Source organism: Sinocyclocheilus grahami, unplaced genomic scaffold, assembly GCF_001515645.1.
Source record: "Sinocyclocheilus grahami isolate Dianchi unplaced genomic scaffold, SAMN03320097.WGS_v1.1 scaffold1735.1, whole genome shotgun sequence".
In the NCBI taxonomy this organism is placed as follows: domain Eukaryota; kingdom Metazoa; phylum Chordata; class Actinopteri; order Cypriniformes; family Cyprinidae; genus Sinocyclocheilus; species Sinocyclocheilus grahami.
This window is the reverse complement of record NW_015506914.1, coordinates 37,600-57,262: the sequence shown is the minus strand read 5'-3', so window position 1 is coordinate 57,262 and position 19,663 is coordinate 37,600. Positions and strand designations below refer to the sequence as shown.

At 38.5% G+C, this 19,663-nt stretch overlaps 1 protein-coding gene across 1 annotated transcript in view; it reads left to right on the top strand.

Moving 5' to 3' along the window:
- Nucleotides 1-8,016: 8,016 nt before the first annotated feature.
- LOC107572325 (DENN domain-containing protein 2A-like) overlaps nucleotides 8,017-19,663 on the top strand; it is a 24,637-nt gene continuing 12,990 nt past the window's right edge. Inside the window, exons 1-10 of the mRNA XM_016258754.1 lie at nucleotides 8,017-9,044; nucleotides 11,129-11,256; nucleotides 14,997-15,088; nucleotides 15,714-15,911; nucleotides 16,178-16,271; nucleotides 16,895-16,945; nucleotides 17,925-18,112; nucleotides 18,231-18,340; nucleotides 18,442-18,511; nucleotides 18,928-19,005. Of these exons, the coding sequence (XP_016114240.1) occupies nucleotides 8,221-9,044; nucleotides 11,129-11,256; nucleotides 14,997-15,088; nucleotides 15,714-15,911; nucleotides 16,178-16,271; nucleotides 16,895-16,945; nucleotides 17,925-18,112; nucleotides 18,231-18,340; nucleotides 18,442-18,511; nucleotides 18,928-19,005 (1,833 nt within the window). The 5' untranslated portion in view covers nucleotides 8,017-8,220. The remainder of the gene's footprint in view (nucleotides 9,045-11,128; nucleotides 11,257-14,996; nucleotides 15,089-15,713; nucleotides 15,912-16,177; nucleotides 16,272-16,894; nucleotides 16,946-17,924; nucleotides 18,113-18,230; nucleotides 18,341-18,441; nucleotides 18,512-18,927; nucleotides 19,006-19,663) is intronic.

Genomic DNA, 19,663 nt, shown 5'->3' with positions numbered 1-19,663 from the left:
GGGGGGGGGGGGGGGGGGGGGGGGGGGGGGGGGGTGCTATGTGGTTGTTAATGTTTTCAGTACAATGCTGTGTGGTTACTAGTTTGTATTGGGTGGTTTCTATGCAGTTGCTAGGTGGTTGCCAGGCTGTTGTTAGGGTTTAATGCTGGGGTGTCAATAGTGGTTGCAGTTGCTAGTGTGATTTGGATGGTTGCTATGCTGTTGGGGGGGGGGGGGGGGGGGGGGGGGGGGTGCTATGTGGTTGTTAATGTTTTCAGTACAATGCTGTGTGGTTACTAGTTTGTATTGGGTGGTTTCTATGCAGTTGCTAGGTGGTTGCCAGGCTGTTGTTAGGGTTTAATGCTGGGGTGTCAATAGTGGTTGCAGTTGCTAGTGTGATTTGGATGGTTGCTATGCTGTTACTAGGTGATTTCAAGTGTGTAATGAGTGGTTGCCAGGCTGTTGTTGTGGAGTTATGGTTGATCGCTAGGTTGTTGCTATGTGGCTGCTAACGTTTTCAGCACATTGCTGTGTAATTACTAGGGTGTTTGGGATGGTTGTTGTTTTGTTGCTGAGTGGTTCCCAGGGTGTTGTTAGGGTGTAATGGGTTGTTTCCATGGCATTGCTAGGGTGTTATGGGTGGTTGGTTATGTATAATGTGTTGTTATATGTTTAAGGTTTGCAGCATTATTCGAAGTGGTTTCCAGGGTGTTATGGGTGGTTGCCAAGGCATTGCTATGTGGTTGTTAGGGTTTTTTTGTGGATGCTATGGAATCTCTGCAGATTTCTGCATAAAATAAATATGGTAACACTTTACTTGAAGGGGTGTGCATAAGACTGACATGACACCTTTATAATCATGACATGACACATGTCATGAATATGAAGGAGGTTTTATGCATGTTTATGACAACTGTCATTAAGTGTCATTCGCTCAGTTATGTCATTTTTTATGCAAATATGACATTATTTGACCTAACCCTAACCTAACCCTACCCCTACTCTTATCCCTAACATTAGCCCATAACAAAGACATCTCAAACAATATCATCTTTGCATTAAAAATGACATAACTTAGCGAATGACACTTAATGACAGTTGTCCTAAACATGCATAAAAAACCTTCATATTCATGACATGTGTCATGTCATGATTATAAAGGTGTCATGTCAGTCTTATGCACACCCCTTCAAGTAAAGTGTAACCAATATATTCATATATTGAAACTATTTCTAAATATTTTGGTTAATTTGCTATGCTTTTACCTACCATTAAGAACTTAGTGCTCTCTGCGTCATTTAACACATTTTACCTTAAAAAGACCCTGGAAAACGGCTTCCTTTTGAAACAGGAAGTTTGTTGGGACATATTCAGTGGGTTGTCTGTTTAGTTTTTGTTATGTTTTGTTTAAGGCACAAAAATCACATTTTCTTGGGGTCTTTGAAATTCTTTTCACAGAGCTCTGCAAGTTTTTACCCCAAAACCAGTGCAAACAAACAGATGTTTGCAGATTCACGCTCATGCTGTTTCACTAAGTTCCTGAAAGTTGTTTTTGTCTCTGTCTTGCTTCCTTAATTAGCAAGTATCTGAGTTATTTGGCAGATTTACTGAGTCTGTTCCGGTTTGTGTCAGCAGAATCTAAACCTACAAACAGGAAAGACAGAGAACGAAGAGTAAACGTGTTTGCGCTTTGGCTTCGGACTCTCAATATCAGTGACGGCCAAGCTGTCCTCTCTCTGTGGAAATCACACATCTATCTCGCTGTTTCTGAGAAGTGCAGAGAGCATGATGTCATCGGTTTGAGGGCCCTCAGGGCCGCAGCCGAGTGAACGCTTTATGAGAACCAGCTGTGAGGAGGAGGAGAAACACAGAGTTAAAGCTGGCTCTCCTCAACATCTCGGTCACTGGAGTGCTGAACACCAGCGTTCGGCGCAGATACGTGACACATCACAGACTGAAAAACATTCCATTAAGAGCGATTTCATCACTGCACTACATGCAAAACATAAAACCATAAAAATCTGTCATTATTTATTCATCCTCATGTTGTTCCAGATGACTTTCATTCTTCTGTGGAACACAAAAGAGTACATTTTAATTATGCACTGGTCACTCTTTTGCATGCATTAAAGGTAGACTGAAGCTTTCAAAACTTTGCAAAAGCATAAGAAGAGTCATATGCAATGCGTTTATAATGCTTTTTTTGTCTGTTGTAGCTCAACATCCACTCATGAAAAACTGCTTCTCAAACATTCAGCCTTACATCTCATTTTGTCTTCTTCTGAAGAAAGCAAGTCATGAAGGTTTGGATGGAACAACATGAGAGTGAGTGAATGATGACAGTTCAAGTGTATTTTTGAACACAATCCCTTTCATTGAGCACTAAGACCTGTGTTTGTAAGTTACCATGCAAGATTCTGGTACTCTCCCGCTGATGTCACGTAGGAAAACTACGGATTTGACCTGCCCTTTGTGAATCTGACCCTTTGTTTGCATGTGTGTGTTCATGAATACGTCCTGCATGTCACATATGAAACCCTCCTACAATTCGGCTCCGCTGCAGGGTTTGGCTCACTAGGCTTAATCAGAGCGAGAGAGAATGACAGAGAAAAAAAAAGATAAGATTTATAGCTAAACACACAATGGTCTTCTATTTGCACTAGGTCACCTCACACACACTCACATTTTACACTAATATAATGCTGTTATGCACAATAAATGTGACAAATCTACATTCTTTTGCTGAATCCAAGGGGATTTGAATAACTTGGAAGTTGGGATTATTAACTTCCCAACTTCCAAGTTATTAAAATCCACTTGGATTCAGCAAAAGAACACAACACAAACTCCTCACACTGCTCCACACACAAACACCTATACTTGTGCCAACTTCCCGTTAGCTTCTATTGTTCTTAATTCAAGTTAATTATTAGTGTTTTCAAAAAACCACGTGCATTTCAAATTTTTCCAGCTTTGCAGTCTTTTGCAGGATTTTATTGCATCATCATTTTGACTCCATACTGACACATTTCAGAATGCAATGATGTACAGAAAAGTTAAAAAGCCTTTGCATTCACATACACGCGCTGTCAGGGATTCATCAGTCACTTCAGTCACCATCCAGGATAATCACCCGATCACAGTCACCTGAGTTCTGATCACCCGCACCTGCTGTCACCAATCAAGCCACACTACAAATACACACACATCTCAGTCACTCACCGTCCGGTCTACCGTTCATGCCTATGAACTGTTCTGGACTCTCTTGACTGAATTCTCATAGGAAGACTTACCTTCTGTTCCTCCCATGATAACCGGCATAAGATACTCCCCATCAGAGCTCAGATAAGAACCCTGGAATCAGTCACTGTGTTGACACTCACCTGCCTTTACCTCACCCGTTCATTCTTCTGCTAATCAAGTCAATAAACCATTCTGTTTTGCACTTACCTGTTGTGTCTGGCCCTGCTTTGTGACACGCGTAGAATACAGAATTATAATTATTATTGTTTTGCAAGGGGATTGATTCATTTAAAAGAGTCATTTTAAATTTAATCAGGTTACATTTGTATAATAGAAATAATGATGATTACTTTTTTTTATTATTATTATTATTGTTAAATACTATTTAAAATAATGTTTATATATATTTTTTTAATTTAAAATTGCAATTACTATTTATTTTATTTTACACATTATTCACAGCCCTTACAGACACTTTTTTTTTGGCATTTTGAGATTTTAATTAAGACATTATTTGTGCATTTCTAAACATTTTGGTTGGTTTAATAGTTCATAAGTGTAACAAAACAAGCACACAAACCATCTGTAACTGACATGTTTACTCTGCAGCAGTTATCGCACACACTAAAAGCTTTTCTGGTCTGCCGGAAAGAACCTTTTTCTGCAGTCTTTAACTTAAGCGCAGATTGTGTCCGCTCTTCCTCTGTATCTGCTCTGTGTGTCTCTGGAATGATAAAGATCTGCTGTTTGGGGCTGTTAGTCGCTTGCATAACATTACTGATGGGTTCTGATGACCTTCACCATCCTTCACTCATATGATCTCCTAATAGCATTGTATACTAAGAATCTAAGTGTCTTAAATATTTGTCAGTACTGCATGTCCCTCAGAAGTGACCTCTGATATTTAAAATGCTTCTCCTGAAAAAGAGACCCCAGGAATCTTGTGTCATGTGTCTGTTTGATTTAATCCTGTTTCTGTTCAGAATAATGAACTTCCTGTCATCCAATCAGCTGAAGGGCATCAGGTCAGGGGGACGGAAAAGTAAGGGGTCAAAAGGCCAGGAACAGATGGCTCACTTTCTCCATGTCACGCTTTATCTCACTGGGGTCACGTTTAACAATAGTGAAGAGAACAAAGACACTGAAAAGACCCTAAAATTAAGGTTATAAACAGCAACTGTCAGATTTACTGTTTGTGGCTGTCAGGATGAGTTGGTTTTTAGTGGCGTGTACTAAGTTTCTATTGTTCATACTTAAGGTCAGTGATCTGAACAAACTCCTAATCTCTTCAAATCATATAGCTTGTTCATGCAGATGTAAAACAATGTTTAAATGCTATTTAACACCTGCTTACGACCTGCTATAAATTATTGCTCTACATTTTACACCATGCTCAAACTTTAGCTCTTCATTTTCATTTCTCTCTCTCTTTGCATTTTCAGAAAAAGAAAGATGGGGGGGGGGGCTGATGTTGCTCCGCAAACATGTGACACGACACACACAGACACACACACACACACACACACACACACACACACACACACACACATGTTGTTTTTCCATGTTTTATGGGGACTCTCCATAGGCGTAATGGTTTTATACTGTACAAACTGTATGTGCTATTGCCCTACACCAACCCTACCCCTAAACCTACCCCTCACAGGAAACTTTCTGCATTTTTACTTTCTCAAAAAACGATTTAAAACGATTTATAAGCTTGTTTCCTCATGGGGACCTCAAAAATGTCCCCACAAGGTCAAAATTTACTAGTATTACTATCCTTGTGGGGTAGTACTACATTTGGTCCCCATAACGTGATAAATACCAGGTACACACACACACTCTCACACACACTCACACTCTCTCTCTCTCTCTCACACACACACACACACACACTCACACACACTCTCACACACACTCACACTCTCTCTCTCTCTCTCACACACACACACACACACACTCACACACACTCTCACACACACTCACACTCTCTCTCTCTCTCTCACACACACACACACACACACTCACACACACTCTCACACACACTCACACTCTCTCTCTCTCTCTCACACACACACACACACACACTCACACACACTCTCACACACACTCACACTCTCTCTCTCTCTCTCACACACACACACACACACACACACACTCACATACACACACAGACAGCTGAAAATCATTTAGGACTGCGGCCGAGAGCAAGAGAGAGAAGATAGAAAGAAGGAGAAAAAGAGAGCAAACTAAAAAAAGATAGAAGCAAAAGAAAGATAGGTGGACTGATGAATAGATTTTTTTTTCTTGTTTGGGAAATTTAGACCTGTACCATGGTAATACTTTGTTTTTATAGATATAAGCTAATGCCCTAAGGGAGGCTATCCATGTACCATATAATAATAATAATAATAATAATAATAATAATAATAATAATAATAATAATGATACATTTACATAATAAAAGTTAATTTAAATAATTTAATTTAAATGATTTTGTTTTAATAATAATGATAATAATAATAATAATAATAACAATAATAATAATTTTACATAATATTAATTTTATTTGTATTTTATTCATTTATTTTATCCTATGTGGGAAATTTAGACATGTGCCATGGTAATACTTTGTCTATCAGAGTACCATGTAATATAATAATAATAATAATTTTACTTAAATAATAATTTTAATTATTTTGTTTTGACGTCTAGTGATGAAGTGCAGAGTCACTCTGGCTTGTGCCTGTGCATATATATATATATATATATATAATTTTAGTTTTTGCTTTTTTCTAATTTATTTTAATTATTAATTTTAATTTACAGTTTTATTCAGTTATTTTATCCTATGTGGGAAATTTAGAGTGTAAAAATTAAAGTGTGAACTCCACAGCACAACAACGCTCTCATTATTGCTCTTGGCCGACACTCAGAAAAACAGGTGATGATGCCAAAGAATACTCGCCCACAGCTAGATCTACACACTGAGTACCACTGGAGCCCAACGACACACCAGAGGCCTAATCGCCGACGCAAGGAAACGTGGAAGTCTCGAAATAGCACAATTTGGTAACCTTTACGTCATCTGAGCTAGAGAGGAAGGTTTTTACGGCTGGCTCCAGTGGTGGCAGAATGCTGGGAATGTGGGTTAATCGTTGAGCTCTTGCACATGTGGAATGGTGCTCGCCGAACATGGAAACAGATGGGGTTCGTTTATGTTGCACCCCCGCTTGTGTCCCGTGGACATTGTCATACTTCCGTTTGGCAGAACAAAAAGAACAGACGCACACGTACGTGTTTCAGTTTCAGTACTCATCATAGGATGACTTGCTTATGTTGAAGTGTTTCTATTTATAAGTTGCTTTGGATGAAAACGTCTGCTAAATTAATAGCCTAGATGTTTTTGTAAGTTCATAAGAACTTTTAGTCCATGCTTAAGAAGTTTCCCGGCAAACAGACTGTGCCACATCCCTCATTCACTATGGTATTAAAACTAAACCTGTCCAGTAACGTTAACACTGATAGACTTCATAAACATCCGCAGGTGGGATATTAAGGATGATTTTGGGACAAGCCTAACTGTGAAAGTTATTTTTACTGAAAGCTAATTAAACTCCTGGCACTGCCAACACTTGGTGGTTTGGAATGCCACAGTGTGTTAGTACAAGCTTTAAAACCTGCAGAAAAATGGGCGAAATGAGTGAGCTCATTTTAATGAAGTCTTGTCGGTAAAGTGAGTATCTTCAGCCAGATCCTGAGCAAACATGGTCAAAGCAGAGAGAGCTCTGCTATCATCAAATGCTATTTCCTCGGCTTACAATGTGCTTAACCCTGTTAGCTCATCTTGATGAGGAGACTTTGGCTTTTATCCTTGCTGATGATGTACTATCCAAGAGTTTGAGCAGGCCTATTCCTAAAGGCAACGAGAAAGATCAGTCACATATTTTGTCCTACACATTCGTTATTTTCCTCTTTCCTAACTCCTCTCACCCCCTGTCTCTCCCTCGTTCCCTATTTCTCTCGCTTCTTTTCTTCGGATTTTTGGAGCTTGACCTACTTTTTTCTCTTGGCAGCCTTGAGCTTCATGAAATGAGATACATTAGCCAGAAAGAAAGAAAAAAAAATAACATGCCAAAAGAAAGTTGTTGAAAGCTTATTTGAATTTTCTGAGAGCCAATAGTTTGTATTTGAAAAGTGGAATCACTGTTTGGAGGCATACTGGGGAAGATATTCTCCTCTGAAACTCTGTGAAGCTTAGCATACACACAAAGTTTGTAGATTCACATTTCCTCTGTTTGTTTGTTGGCGCAGTGTCATTGGATGGAATCCAAAGATGTGTTCATGAGCCAGTTAATGAAAGAAAAATGCACGACTGTCACTTGAACTTTGCCCTATTGGTGGAAACTCGCTTGGTCAAACATTCACAGAGGAGTTTTGTTTTCAGGTGGACTTGAGGCAAAATCATAATCTTCAATTCGATGTGCTGATGGTGATTCACTTGTGCAGTGAAAGGCTTGGGTTTTCTGTCCACAGAGGAAAAAAACAAACTGCCTGCAAGTCCATCTGCATCTCATTTGAATTTTACATTTAAAAAGTAATTTTAATTCATTGTACCATTAAAAGTCTAGACAACGCAATTAATACCAATGTGGAAACTTTGAACACTTTTGGTTCATGCTGAATACTGACTGTAATTTGGTGGTTGTGTGAGATTAGTTGGTAATTGGTAATTCTGAAAATGTCATTTTGAATGAACGATGCTTTGAAATGTGAACTTTAAATGCACAGACTCTATAATTGCTATCTAATCACTTAATGACTGTCAGACACTCTTGATGTCTTTAGCATCTTTCCTGTGGTCTCTTCAGGCTCCACTGCTGCGGATTGAAGCTTGACCAGGCCCAATCTGTGGTGCTTCAGCGGCCAGACCTGTGTGGGGTCAGGGACAGTCTCTCGTCTCTGAGCAACCTCAACCGAAGCCCAGGAGACACCATCATGCTCGCCCACAAGAGTCCCTCCAATCCTCGGCCTGTTGAAAATGGTCTGGGAGGTTGCAGCAAGTCTCCCAAGACTCCCTTAGGACTTAAAAGCACTGCCAGCATTCGGGACAAGATATCCCAATGGGAAGGTAAAACAGAGACCACTGGGTCAAACACCCAAACAACGGGACTGAAGGAGACTGAAAGTGGAAAGAAGAAGTTACAGCCGGAAGTGCAAAGGAAAGACAGTAAGCGACTTTCCAACTGGGAGAGACAGAACTGTGGCAAAGAGAACGGGAGTAAGTTTGGAGAACCTTTGCACATTTCTGAGGGACTTGTGAAGGAAAAGGAATGGATTTTGGACAAAGCCCCATTGGGGAGAACAACAGAAACTGGTCAGGACAAAAAGTTGGTCTTGACGCACATTAAAAAACTTGAGCAAGCGATGAAGGAGACTCCTTCCAAATCATCCTTGTCTATGCCTGGCAATTACTTCTGCCCAGCTTCCAAAGAGGAGCAGGAAGAAGCAGAGAAGAGGGCAGCAGAGCCAATCTTTGGGACTCTGGATGTTGTGAGATCCGGCAGCCGAATTCGAAGTCAGGACTCCGAGAACGTCTACAGTGAACCTGGAACTCCTTCCATTAACCCTTTGCCAAAACCCCAAAGAACATTTCAACACCACACGCAGACAAACAACCCTGCGGCCAATCACGGTTTCGTCAAGGGTAAACGAAATCTTCCCCCTTTACCTTCCATACCTCCCCCACCCCTTCCATCCTGTCCTCCACCACAAGGGGTCTGTAGAAGACCTTCCGGACGAGCTCGAGGCACTAATAACAGGTAAGAAGACTGATATTTGATGCCAGTGTCACTTTAAGAATGAGCTGAAGGACTGGATTGTATCTGGTGCATTTGTACCTCACTTGGGTATCTAACCAATAACAAAGTCCTTTTAGTAAGCAAGCCAGTCTACTTGGTGGCCATCTTTGTGTTGTCTCTGGGCACCTACTTTCAGTTTTGCACAACTGGTACAACTCCTATCTATTTGAAATGGAAGGACTGAATACTCCAAAAGTGTGGCCAAGTCACCAATACAGTTCGACCAAAATGGTATCATAAATTTAGCTTCTTTAGCTCAAGTCAAGCTAAATCAGTCATGTTCGTAGAGATCAGGCAATGCCTTTGCCAATTTTCATGTAGCTTGTCTACGCCTTCCCTTACGAAAAAGAAGTTTATTCAAGTGTGCTATTAGTATACTTCTTTTAAACTAAAAAATAGGAAAGTATACGTATAGTGTTCTTTTTATGTACTTCTCAGAAATGGGCTTTATGTACTTCTCAGAAATATACTTAAAATGACATTTAAGTATACTTGACTTATAGCCTACTTAGAAAAAGTCTGAATATATTTGAGCTATACTTGTGTTCCTAGAATCCGTGTTTGCATTGTTATACTGTAGGGGGCGCTAGAACATATTTTCTGTGCAGAATTTCCAAAAAACACAAGTGAAACCGAAACAACAGATGCTTCCACATGTAATCTAACACCATCATCAGACATAAAACAGCATCAAAACTGTGTAAAGTTGATGTAATGTTGACCAATGAAGAGGTAATAATGACTGTCAAGCTCTGGGGTGTTGATCGACTCTGTCTGCGTTCTGATTATCGTTCTGAATCCAATTCATAGTCTTTTTTCAGCTTTTTGTTCAAAATGTTGTTTATTTCTTTTTTTTATTATTATTTATAAAACTTACCCACATTCAAGTGTTTAAAAAAAGAAAGCATGAAGCTAGAATAAAATGTTTTTGTTTACAAGCAGATACCCTGTTCTTTTGATGTTTTGTATGTTCAGATATTCATGTAACAAAGTATATACAAATTAATACCTAAATAGGGACATAGTAATATACTTAAAGTATGATGTAAAGTATACAACTACTAAACTAGTAGTTTACTAAGACTATACTTCAAAGTGTACTAAAAATGCTACTACAAGTATTTAATTAGAAAACTATCAGTATTCATAGAAGTTCACTTTTAGTATAGTTGCATACTTAAAGTTTACTACTGTTATACTTAAAGTATACTTAAAAGTATACTTTTATATACTAGAAAGTGGGCCAATTTAGTCCCAAGGAGTATTGAAATAGTACACTTACAAGTATACTACTAGTACACTGATATTTGTATACTTGCTACATAAAGTATACTTAAAATATACTTGAACTTTACTTAAGTATACTTAATAAAATAAACTTGAAGTATACTACTTTTTGGTAAGGGTTATAGTATCTCAGCCTAATGTGAGGGCTAATTTTAAGACTATTTTAAGCTAATTTTTATTTTTATTTTCAATGAATCATCAGTAGCGTCTTTCTTCAATCCACCTTCCATAGTTTTTGATGTATTACTTTGGAAGCTTAATAGATCCATACAGTGAATTTGTCAGGATTTAAAAACCTGTAATTCCTCATCTCATATTGCTGTCTGTGGTACAACCATTCCATACGTAGATATGCTCGCTGGAGAAACGACTTGTGGACTGAAAGAACCCCACAAATTTAGTAGCCTGCCATTTGATTTTTATGTCACACTAATAAATCGTTTGAAACCAAGACTCCCCTAAAGGATTACTGTCCTCAGTCTTTATGGGGATGCTGTTTTAATGGTAGTATTTATCAGTCTAGCCCATCTTTGAAAAAAGTTTTTTAACTTTCGGTATTGTGATGCAATCTTAATCTTGTGGCCTCTCTATGTGGAGGGGGTCTGTTTTTAATCTAAGATTATGCCAAAATCCAATCATGTAAATCTTGTTGTTCCAGTGGACCTTCAGTTCTTCAATTTCCTGTGGACTTAATTGGTTCCTTCTTGGTCTTTCTCATTCTCTTAATGCAGTTTTATTTGTATTTGTTGATTCTGCAGGAAGTCCTACGAGTTTGAAGATCTTCTACAGTCTTCAGCAGAAGGTTGTCGAGCTGATCTCTATGAGCTGTCTAAGCTAGGCCTCACTCGCACTTTATCGGAGGAGAATGTCTACGAGGATATCCTAGGTAACACAATGCATTGCAGCACAATGGTGCCAGGTAAAACCTGGCTGACTCTTTGACTATGCACCTGACAGAGCAATTACCCAGAAGCCTAGCTTGAAACTTTAATAAGGACAAAATTGAGACATCGCCATCACAAACATTGGTGTTCCTTTGCTCAACCTCACCAGTGGTCCACTATGTTTGGGTTACCCCACATCAGTCTTCTGCAGAGCATGATGTCTTATCTGTGCCTAGGAAAAATAGAGTTTGAGTGGACTTTCTTGACTTTCCAAAGCCAGTTTATTTTGTTGTCCTAACTATGTTTGGTTAGTTTAGTAGCGTTTTATTAGCATCTTAATTAGCATAGCTATTTCCCTGCTCTCTGCAACCCTATCAGACTTGCAGCCATAACCCAAAAAGACGGAGAACCACAAATCTGGAAAGTATAGCTTTCTTATTGAACTTTGATCATCTGTGATTATATAAATCTGTAGCCTTACTAGCAAGACCAAGTTAAATTTGTCTACGCAATCATCCTTCTTCCTTCTAATGGTTAAGGTTGTGTCTAATTATATAATAGCACTTTCCAATAATGGAAGATTTACCATTGATCTTGCTTTTCTCTATCTGCTCTGGCCAGTAGCAATCATTTTAATGGCTTTGAACGTGGAGCGTAGCGTACGTTCTCTTGTGTTCTAGAACTGGATGTCCCAACATCATAAACTGTCTTCCCACCAGACGCATCTGGTGGATGAATCGACAGAGGCTTTCTGCATCTGTAAAAAACACCCGTCTTCCGCTCAAGCATTTTCTTGTCCCCCTCTCTTTCTCTCTGGCTCATTCGTTCTTCACACAAACCAAGATAGATTTTGCTAGGAGTTTGTCTTCTTGTTAACGCCACTGGTGATGCCACATGCAGCTAATGAGGTTTGCATGGGTTCCCTGGCAAACTTTCAAACATCTGGAAAGGAATACAAAAGCAACCAAACACATGACGTCTGTTCGAAATCTCTTTGCAGAAAAGCAGGACTAAATCAGGCAGTGTTGACAATGAGGAATTAACAAAAATATGCCCACGTTAGCTAGCACCACTGACTGTCAGCAAACATGATTTATGACTTGTCATTATGGAAGAAATAAATTTAGTTTTTTAAAAATAGAAATCTAAACTGTTTTATTTGGTAGGAAACAGCAAATTTGTAAATTTACTTTTTACGTTTTGAAATATGAGAGGTGTTTTTCTTTGCTAAGGTCACTGCTATGATGCTAGGTTGTTGTGGGTGGTTGCCAGGGCATTGCTATGCTGTTGTTAGGGTGTTCTGAGTAGTTGCTAGGTGGGTTCTTAATGAAATCCTTTTTTTGCGAATCCGTTTTTTAAAAATAGAAATCTAAACTGTTTTATTTGGTAGGAAACAGCAAATTTGTAAATTGACTTTTTACGTTTTGAAATATGAGAGGTGTTTTTCTTTGCTAAGGTCACTGCTATGATGCTAGGTTGTTGTGGGTGGTTGCCAGGGCATTGCTATGCTGTTGTTAGGGTGTTCTGAGTAGTTGCTAGGTGGGTTCTTAATGAAATCCTTTTTTGTGAATCTGTTTCGAGCTACATTCAGAAATCCTTAGATTTCAGAAAGTTAGAAATCCTATTCAAATCGAATTTCTGGAAATGCATTTCAGTCTGACCGCTCAGATCGGATTTTGCATAGCTTTTTCACATTCTCACACCACGTAAAAAGTAAACACTACAGAAATTGTTTGTAGAAAACATGCTGAACGTCCTTGCACAAACAAAGTTGTGTTGTTGCAAATCGCAAGTCATCGGAAAATGACAATATACTGCTAGTCTACCCACCTCTTAGAGTTTTGAGACTGGCAGCCACACATGCAGCTTCCTGAACCTTTCTGCCAATGCCTCATAAGACGTAATATTGTATCCCTTATTATAGTTAGGGATGCATGATATTATCGGAACGTTATCGATATCGGCCGATAATGGCTTAAAATGCAAATATCGGCCCGATATGAAAAATTATGCCGATATGCCTTGCCGATAAGATGAGTAACTCGCATGTGCTCAGGGTGTGATAGCGATAAGATCACGTCAGCAGTGTGGTCATTCTTGAAGCTAACTTTTTCCTGAATGATGATTAGATTCACTGTTTTGAGCATTTAATCTGAGAATGCGAGTACAGAATAACGTGTCCGTTGTGCCATAGAGTCAACACTTACTAGCAACTGCAGCAGCGGCAGCAACAGCCTCCCCCGGATCCTAATGCCCTTCCAGTAAGGCATTTTATTTACTTAAAAAAGTGAAGTGAAGTGACATGTGGCCAAGTATGGTGACCCATACTCGGAATTAGTGCTCTGCATTTACCCATCCAAAGTGCACACACACAGCAGTGAACACACACAAACCGTGAACACACACCCGGAGCAGTGGGCAGCCATTTATGCTGCGGCGCCCGGGGAGCAGTTGGGGGTTCGGTGCCTTGCTCAAGGGCACCTCAGTCGTGGTATTGAAGGTGGGAGAGAGCGCTGTACATTCACTCCCCCCACCTACAATCCCTGCCGGTACGAGACTCGAACCCACAGCCTTTGGGTTATGAGTCCGACTCTCTAACCATTAGGCCACGACTGCCCCCCTTAGAGGGCGCTGTTGAACTACTTGTAATAAAATTTAAGTAAAATACACAAATAACATTAAGATTGTTTTTCTGATTAAATAAAGCAGTAATTGATGTCATAAAAATTTAATTTAAAGGTCAGAAGATATAGCTTACATGAATAAAAATCACAAACAAGACACTTGTAAATTAAATAATATATATATATATATATATATATACAGAGTTATTCGTTAATGTGTAATATGTTTTTTTTTCAAACAGATTATGAAAATTTAAATGCAAGGAGCTCTAAAAGATTTTCAGAATTTGTACAACTCTTTTGCTTTATACCATCTACAAATGTTAAATATTGAAATAAAATGTTAAAGATTGCTTTATAGTTGCTTTATAGTAATTTTCAAAGCTTCCAATGTACTCTCATTATAAAATAACTTCATTGTTTATTTAATTCTCAAAAGTAAGTTTTTGTTAAAAACTAATCAAAATTTAAATTTATTTGTTTATAATCTCTGTACAGAAGAGACTTGGTGTTGTTTCCAAACAAAAGGAAATATATCGGTATCGGCTATCGGCCAAAATTAGTTGAAAAATATCGACATATCGGATATCGGCAAAAATCCAATATCGTGCATCCCTAATTGTAATCCATCGCAACTGCAGCATGTTGTAAGACAACATCTGTATTGCAAACTGTATTGCTCTTATTGTTGTTTTTAGCGTAGACATACCAGCATAACGTCATTGGCATATAAACCAATGTAGATATTGAGTAAAATGAAAGAGCGCCATGGACACTCAAATCTGAATTGAGCAGTTGCAGTCAATCATTTAGATCGGATTCCAATCAGATATGAATAAAAATCGGATTTGGACTGACAGTCTGAACATCTTAATTTGGTTTTTCATCTCTCAATATGGTTTGAGACCCATTTTTTTATGTAAATCTGAGATTTTTTTACTTGTTTTATCGTCTGCCAGTTGTAAAACATCTCTCCTTAACAAGACAAATGAATTAAGGCTTGATTGAAATAAAATGCTGCAATGCTAATCAATGTTTAGCATTAGGATTTTGAAAAGTGGCTAAGCAAGCACCACTAATAATCTTGTATATATCTGTATATATTTTCCCTCCCAAAGACCCTCCATCGAAGGAGAACCCATATGAAGACATAGAGTTGGAAAGTCGCTGTCTTGGGAGCAAGTATCCCATTCCTGACACCCCATCCAAGGTATTCATACTGCATTCCTGATTAATTGTTTCCATGAGTTCTCCATATGTATCAGCATAGACTACTGACATTTAGAGCTTTTTTCCCCCCAAAATTCAATATTTCACATACTTGAGGCCCGTTGACACCAAGGACGATAACTACAATGATAGCTATAAAGTTTTAATAATCATTCTAATTCTATGAGGATAGCGAAGTCTGAAGTCCACAACTATAACGATAACGACACAGAGGAACGATATCATTGGAATCAGTTTCAGAAAGATTTTTTTCACAGCTGATGGATGATAAAAACATTGACAAGCCAATCAGAATCCATCCAGCTTTAAAGAGCTTGAGCATACTTAGAATAAACAGAACGGTATCGTGTGTTGATGTAGATGCTAATATAGTTATAATTATAATTGTATATCGTTCTTGGTGTAAACGGGCCTTTATACATGAAAAAAACAAATCTATATATGGGCTACTTTTCAGCCTCTTTTATTATGTTGAAAAGAGCAGCTAGTACATTCTGCAAAACATCTACTTTTGTGTCCCATGGAAGATTGAAAGTCATACAAGTTTGGAATGACATGATGACAACGTTAGCAATTGACTCTGAATTATTTGTTTTCATTGACAGCTCCCCTCCAAGCCTGGTTCCTTCAGGCAGAATTCAGAGCGACGTAGTTTCAAGCTATTGGAACTGCGCAAGACCGGCAGAGATGGCGGCATCGCGTCCCCGTCACGGGTCAGCCCTCCATCAACACCCAGCAGCCCGGATGACACCCCGTGTCTGTCGGGGGAGCCTTACAACCGACGGCGGAGGAAAATCCCAAAGGTACTGTCAAAATAGGGGCCCAGTCGGTGTAATCCTTGACTTATCAGTGACTTATGGTTCTGGTCTGCCGCTGACTGAGACACTGGCCCTTCGGCATCCTTCCACTGCTAATAAAAATACAAGAAAAATGTGACAGGCGGATGAGACACCTAAGAATAATCTGAAAAATGGAGGAAAAAGTCATTTCCTTCAGAACTCCTTTGCGAAAGACTTGGAAGGGCTGTCTCTGATAAAGCAACAGCCATGACTGTTTTCTTTTTCAACAGATGGTGCAGAAAATCAACGGCATCTTTGAGGCCCGAAGGGGAAAGAAGAGGATGAAAAGGGTCTCGCAGTCAACCGAGTCCAGTTCAGGAAGAGGTTTGTGAGGGCAACATTATATGTTAGCTAAATTTAGACCTACTTTTTCCTGTTTAAAGGAATAGTGCATCCAGGTTGCTCATCCTTGTCATTTTCTTTTTCATTTAATTGATTACATGCATATATATATAATTTGTGAATTTGTATTTATTCTGTTTGTTAATTTATGTTCCATTCCATTGCACAACCCAGAAAATTGGTTTGTACTCTTTTCCCCCGTTTTTTAATTTTATTGAATACAAATTTATAATTTTTTTTATATTTTATGTAATTATTTATTTATTTTAAATACATGTTTTTATATAAAAATAGTCTGTATGCATTGCATGTCTCTTGGATAATAGTGTGATGACCGTATTTGTTGCATCTAGAGAGTTACAGCCTAATCCACGTGCATTGCATTGTGGGACAGTCCGGGCCCGAGCCACATGTGCATCCACTTAGCTTTATGGACACGTTTACAGTTTTGGGTCAGTTGCGCTTGACCCATTTTTCCAAGGATGATAGAATTATGTTACGTTATAGGATACACATGTGCATCCAAGCATGAAATATGTCTCTGTGAATACCTGCATACTGATTCTCTAGTGACCTTTGACCTCTCTCTCTCTTCTCCGGTATAGTGACGGACGAAAACAGCGAGTCTGAAAGTGACACAGAGGAGAAACTTAAGGGTAAGATGTCCTTCAGGCCTTAACGTCTACGGCTTAATGTCAGATACCACTGAATTTCAAGTTTACATTAAAGTCCGTGTAAAGCAATGTGTTTTATGTGTTTAGAAACAATTCTCTGAACTGCCTTTACACAGACTTTAAAGGAATAGTTCAACCAAAATGAAAATGTACTCACCCTCAGGCCATCCAAGATGAAGGTGAGTTTGTTTCTTCATCAGATTTGGAGAAATGTAGCATTGCATCACTCGCTCACCAATGGATGTGAATGGGTGCCGTCAGAATGAGAGTCCAAACAGCTGATAAAAACATCACAATAATCCACACCACTCCAGTCCATCAGTTAATGTCTTGTGAAGCCAAAAGCTGCGTGTTTGTAAGAAGCAAATCCATCATTAAGACATTTTACCTTCAATTTGTTTCTTCTGGCCAAAATATGAGTCCATAGTTCATAATAACAATAACACGTTCTCCTGTTGTCCAACCTACATATTTGTTTAGAACTGTTTTGGCTTGTAAACAGTGTTTGATCTGAGCATATTTCTCTCCTGATTCAGATGAGACGACGTTTTCACTGAAGAAAGCAGTATTATTGATCGAGGACGTATATTAATCGAAAGTGATGGTTTGAAGTTAAAAACGCCTTAATGATGGATTTGCTTCTTACAAACACGCAGCTTTTGGCTTCACAAGATGTTAACTGATGGACTGGAGTGCTGTGGATTATTGTGATGTTTTTATCAGCTGTTTGGACTCTCATTCTGACGGCACCCATTCACATCCATTGGTGAGCAAGTGATGCAGAGCAACATTTCTCCAAATCTGATGAAGAAACAAACTCATCGACATCTTGGATGACCTTTTCAGTAAATTTTAATTTGTGCGTGAACTGTTCTTTTAATATAGTTACAATGAATTCTATGGGGAAAGACGTCATTCTTTTCTGTTTATCCTTCCTCATCATCATCATCATCTGTTTTAGCTCACAGTCAGAGATTAGTGTCGGTCCAGTCTATGTTGAGGCAAACCGGTCGATATCGCACTCTGGAGAGAGACTTGATGGAACTTCAGGAGAGGAAGTTGTTTGAGTACTTCTTGGTTGTGGCTCTTCATAAGACCAAAGCAGGCGTCCCGTATTTACCAGAAGTCACTCAGCAGTTCCCTCTCAAGGTACAAACATTTTTCTTCCAACAGCATGTACTACAGAACAAATATGATCTATTTGGGCCTAAAAGATCAGCAGGAGACGTTCATGCATCTGTGTTCCTGATTTTTTCCCCCTCGTTAGTTGGAACGAAGCTTCAAGTTCATGCGAGAGGCTGAAGACCAGCTGAAAGTCATTCCGCAGTTCTGTTTCCCTGACGCTAAAGACTGGGCACCTGTGGACAATTTCCCCAGGTATCTTATCCACATGGTTTACAGCCCCACAAATCAACCTCTTTTTGTGCTGTCTGGGAATCATTTGCTCATTGGAGTTGAATTGAATCTGTTCTTTATAGTGAAACATTCTCGTTTGTCTTAACCGGAGAAGATGGGAGCCGAAGATTTGGCTACTGTCGACGTTTACTGGTGAGCTGCTCTTTATTTCTCATTTTGCAGAAAACATTCATTCAAAATAATGAGATTTACTACAGGCTGGATATTTATTACCAAACATGTATGAAATATGAATGGGCTTTGAAATGAAATATATGCTGCCTATTTTGTTTTAAAAAGCAATGTTTCAAATTGTAGCATTTTACATTTTTGTCACATATTGTTGTAAATTACTCTACAAACACACACCTTTGTGTACGTCTGTGTGCTGCTCGGCAGCTACTTTGTTGCAACCACAACTGTTTCTGAGGAGCTACATTGTTTGGTGGAAGAATACTGTTTTTATTAATATCATTACACTTTATTTGCTGTTTTATTTTGTGAAAACTAACTACGTATATGCAATAACCGTTTTATAAAAGCAATTTTATTGCTCTGTTTATTTATAGCCCAGCGGTAAAGGAAGGCGTCTACCTGAAGTCTACTGCATTGTGAGCAGACTGGGCTGTTTTGAGCTGTTCTCTAAGGTAATTCATCTGACCTTTGAACTCTTCATCAGGCTCGGTGTGCATCTGTCATCTTGTGCTGCTCTGTGTTGGTGCTTTTGTCAGTATGCAAATATCCTCAAAATATCCAAAATTTGGCTGCAAAGAATGTTGACTGATTTTTGTCAAGCAGAACATCCTTGTTGGTCCTGAAACAAGATTCCTATCAAGAACCTAGATATGAAGGATAGGGAAAGGGGTGAGGGTTAGACTAAAGGGGTTCTTATCAACCTGTCAATTCCCTCTGATGGTTAGTCAGGACTTGGTGTGTTTAATATGTTGATTCCGGAAGTAGATTCAGGAACTGCTTTTTTAAAATTTTATTATATTTTATTTTTATTTAAATAATTTTTTAGTGGCCTCTTACCCTAAAGACATGCTTTTTATATTTGTTAATTATTTTATTTTATATATTTTAATTAATTATTTTTTTTTCATTTTATTTTATTTTATTATATATATTTTCCATTTTATTTTATTTATTTTTGTTTTGTTTTGTAATCAACATTACGCCCTAAAGGGGGCCTCTTACCCTAAAGACATGCTTTTAAAATTTATTTAATTTTATTCATTTCTTTTCATTTCGTTTTTTTTTTTTTTTTTTTTTTTTCAATTATTTATTTTTTTTTCAAATATAAAA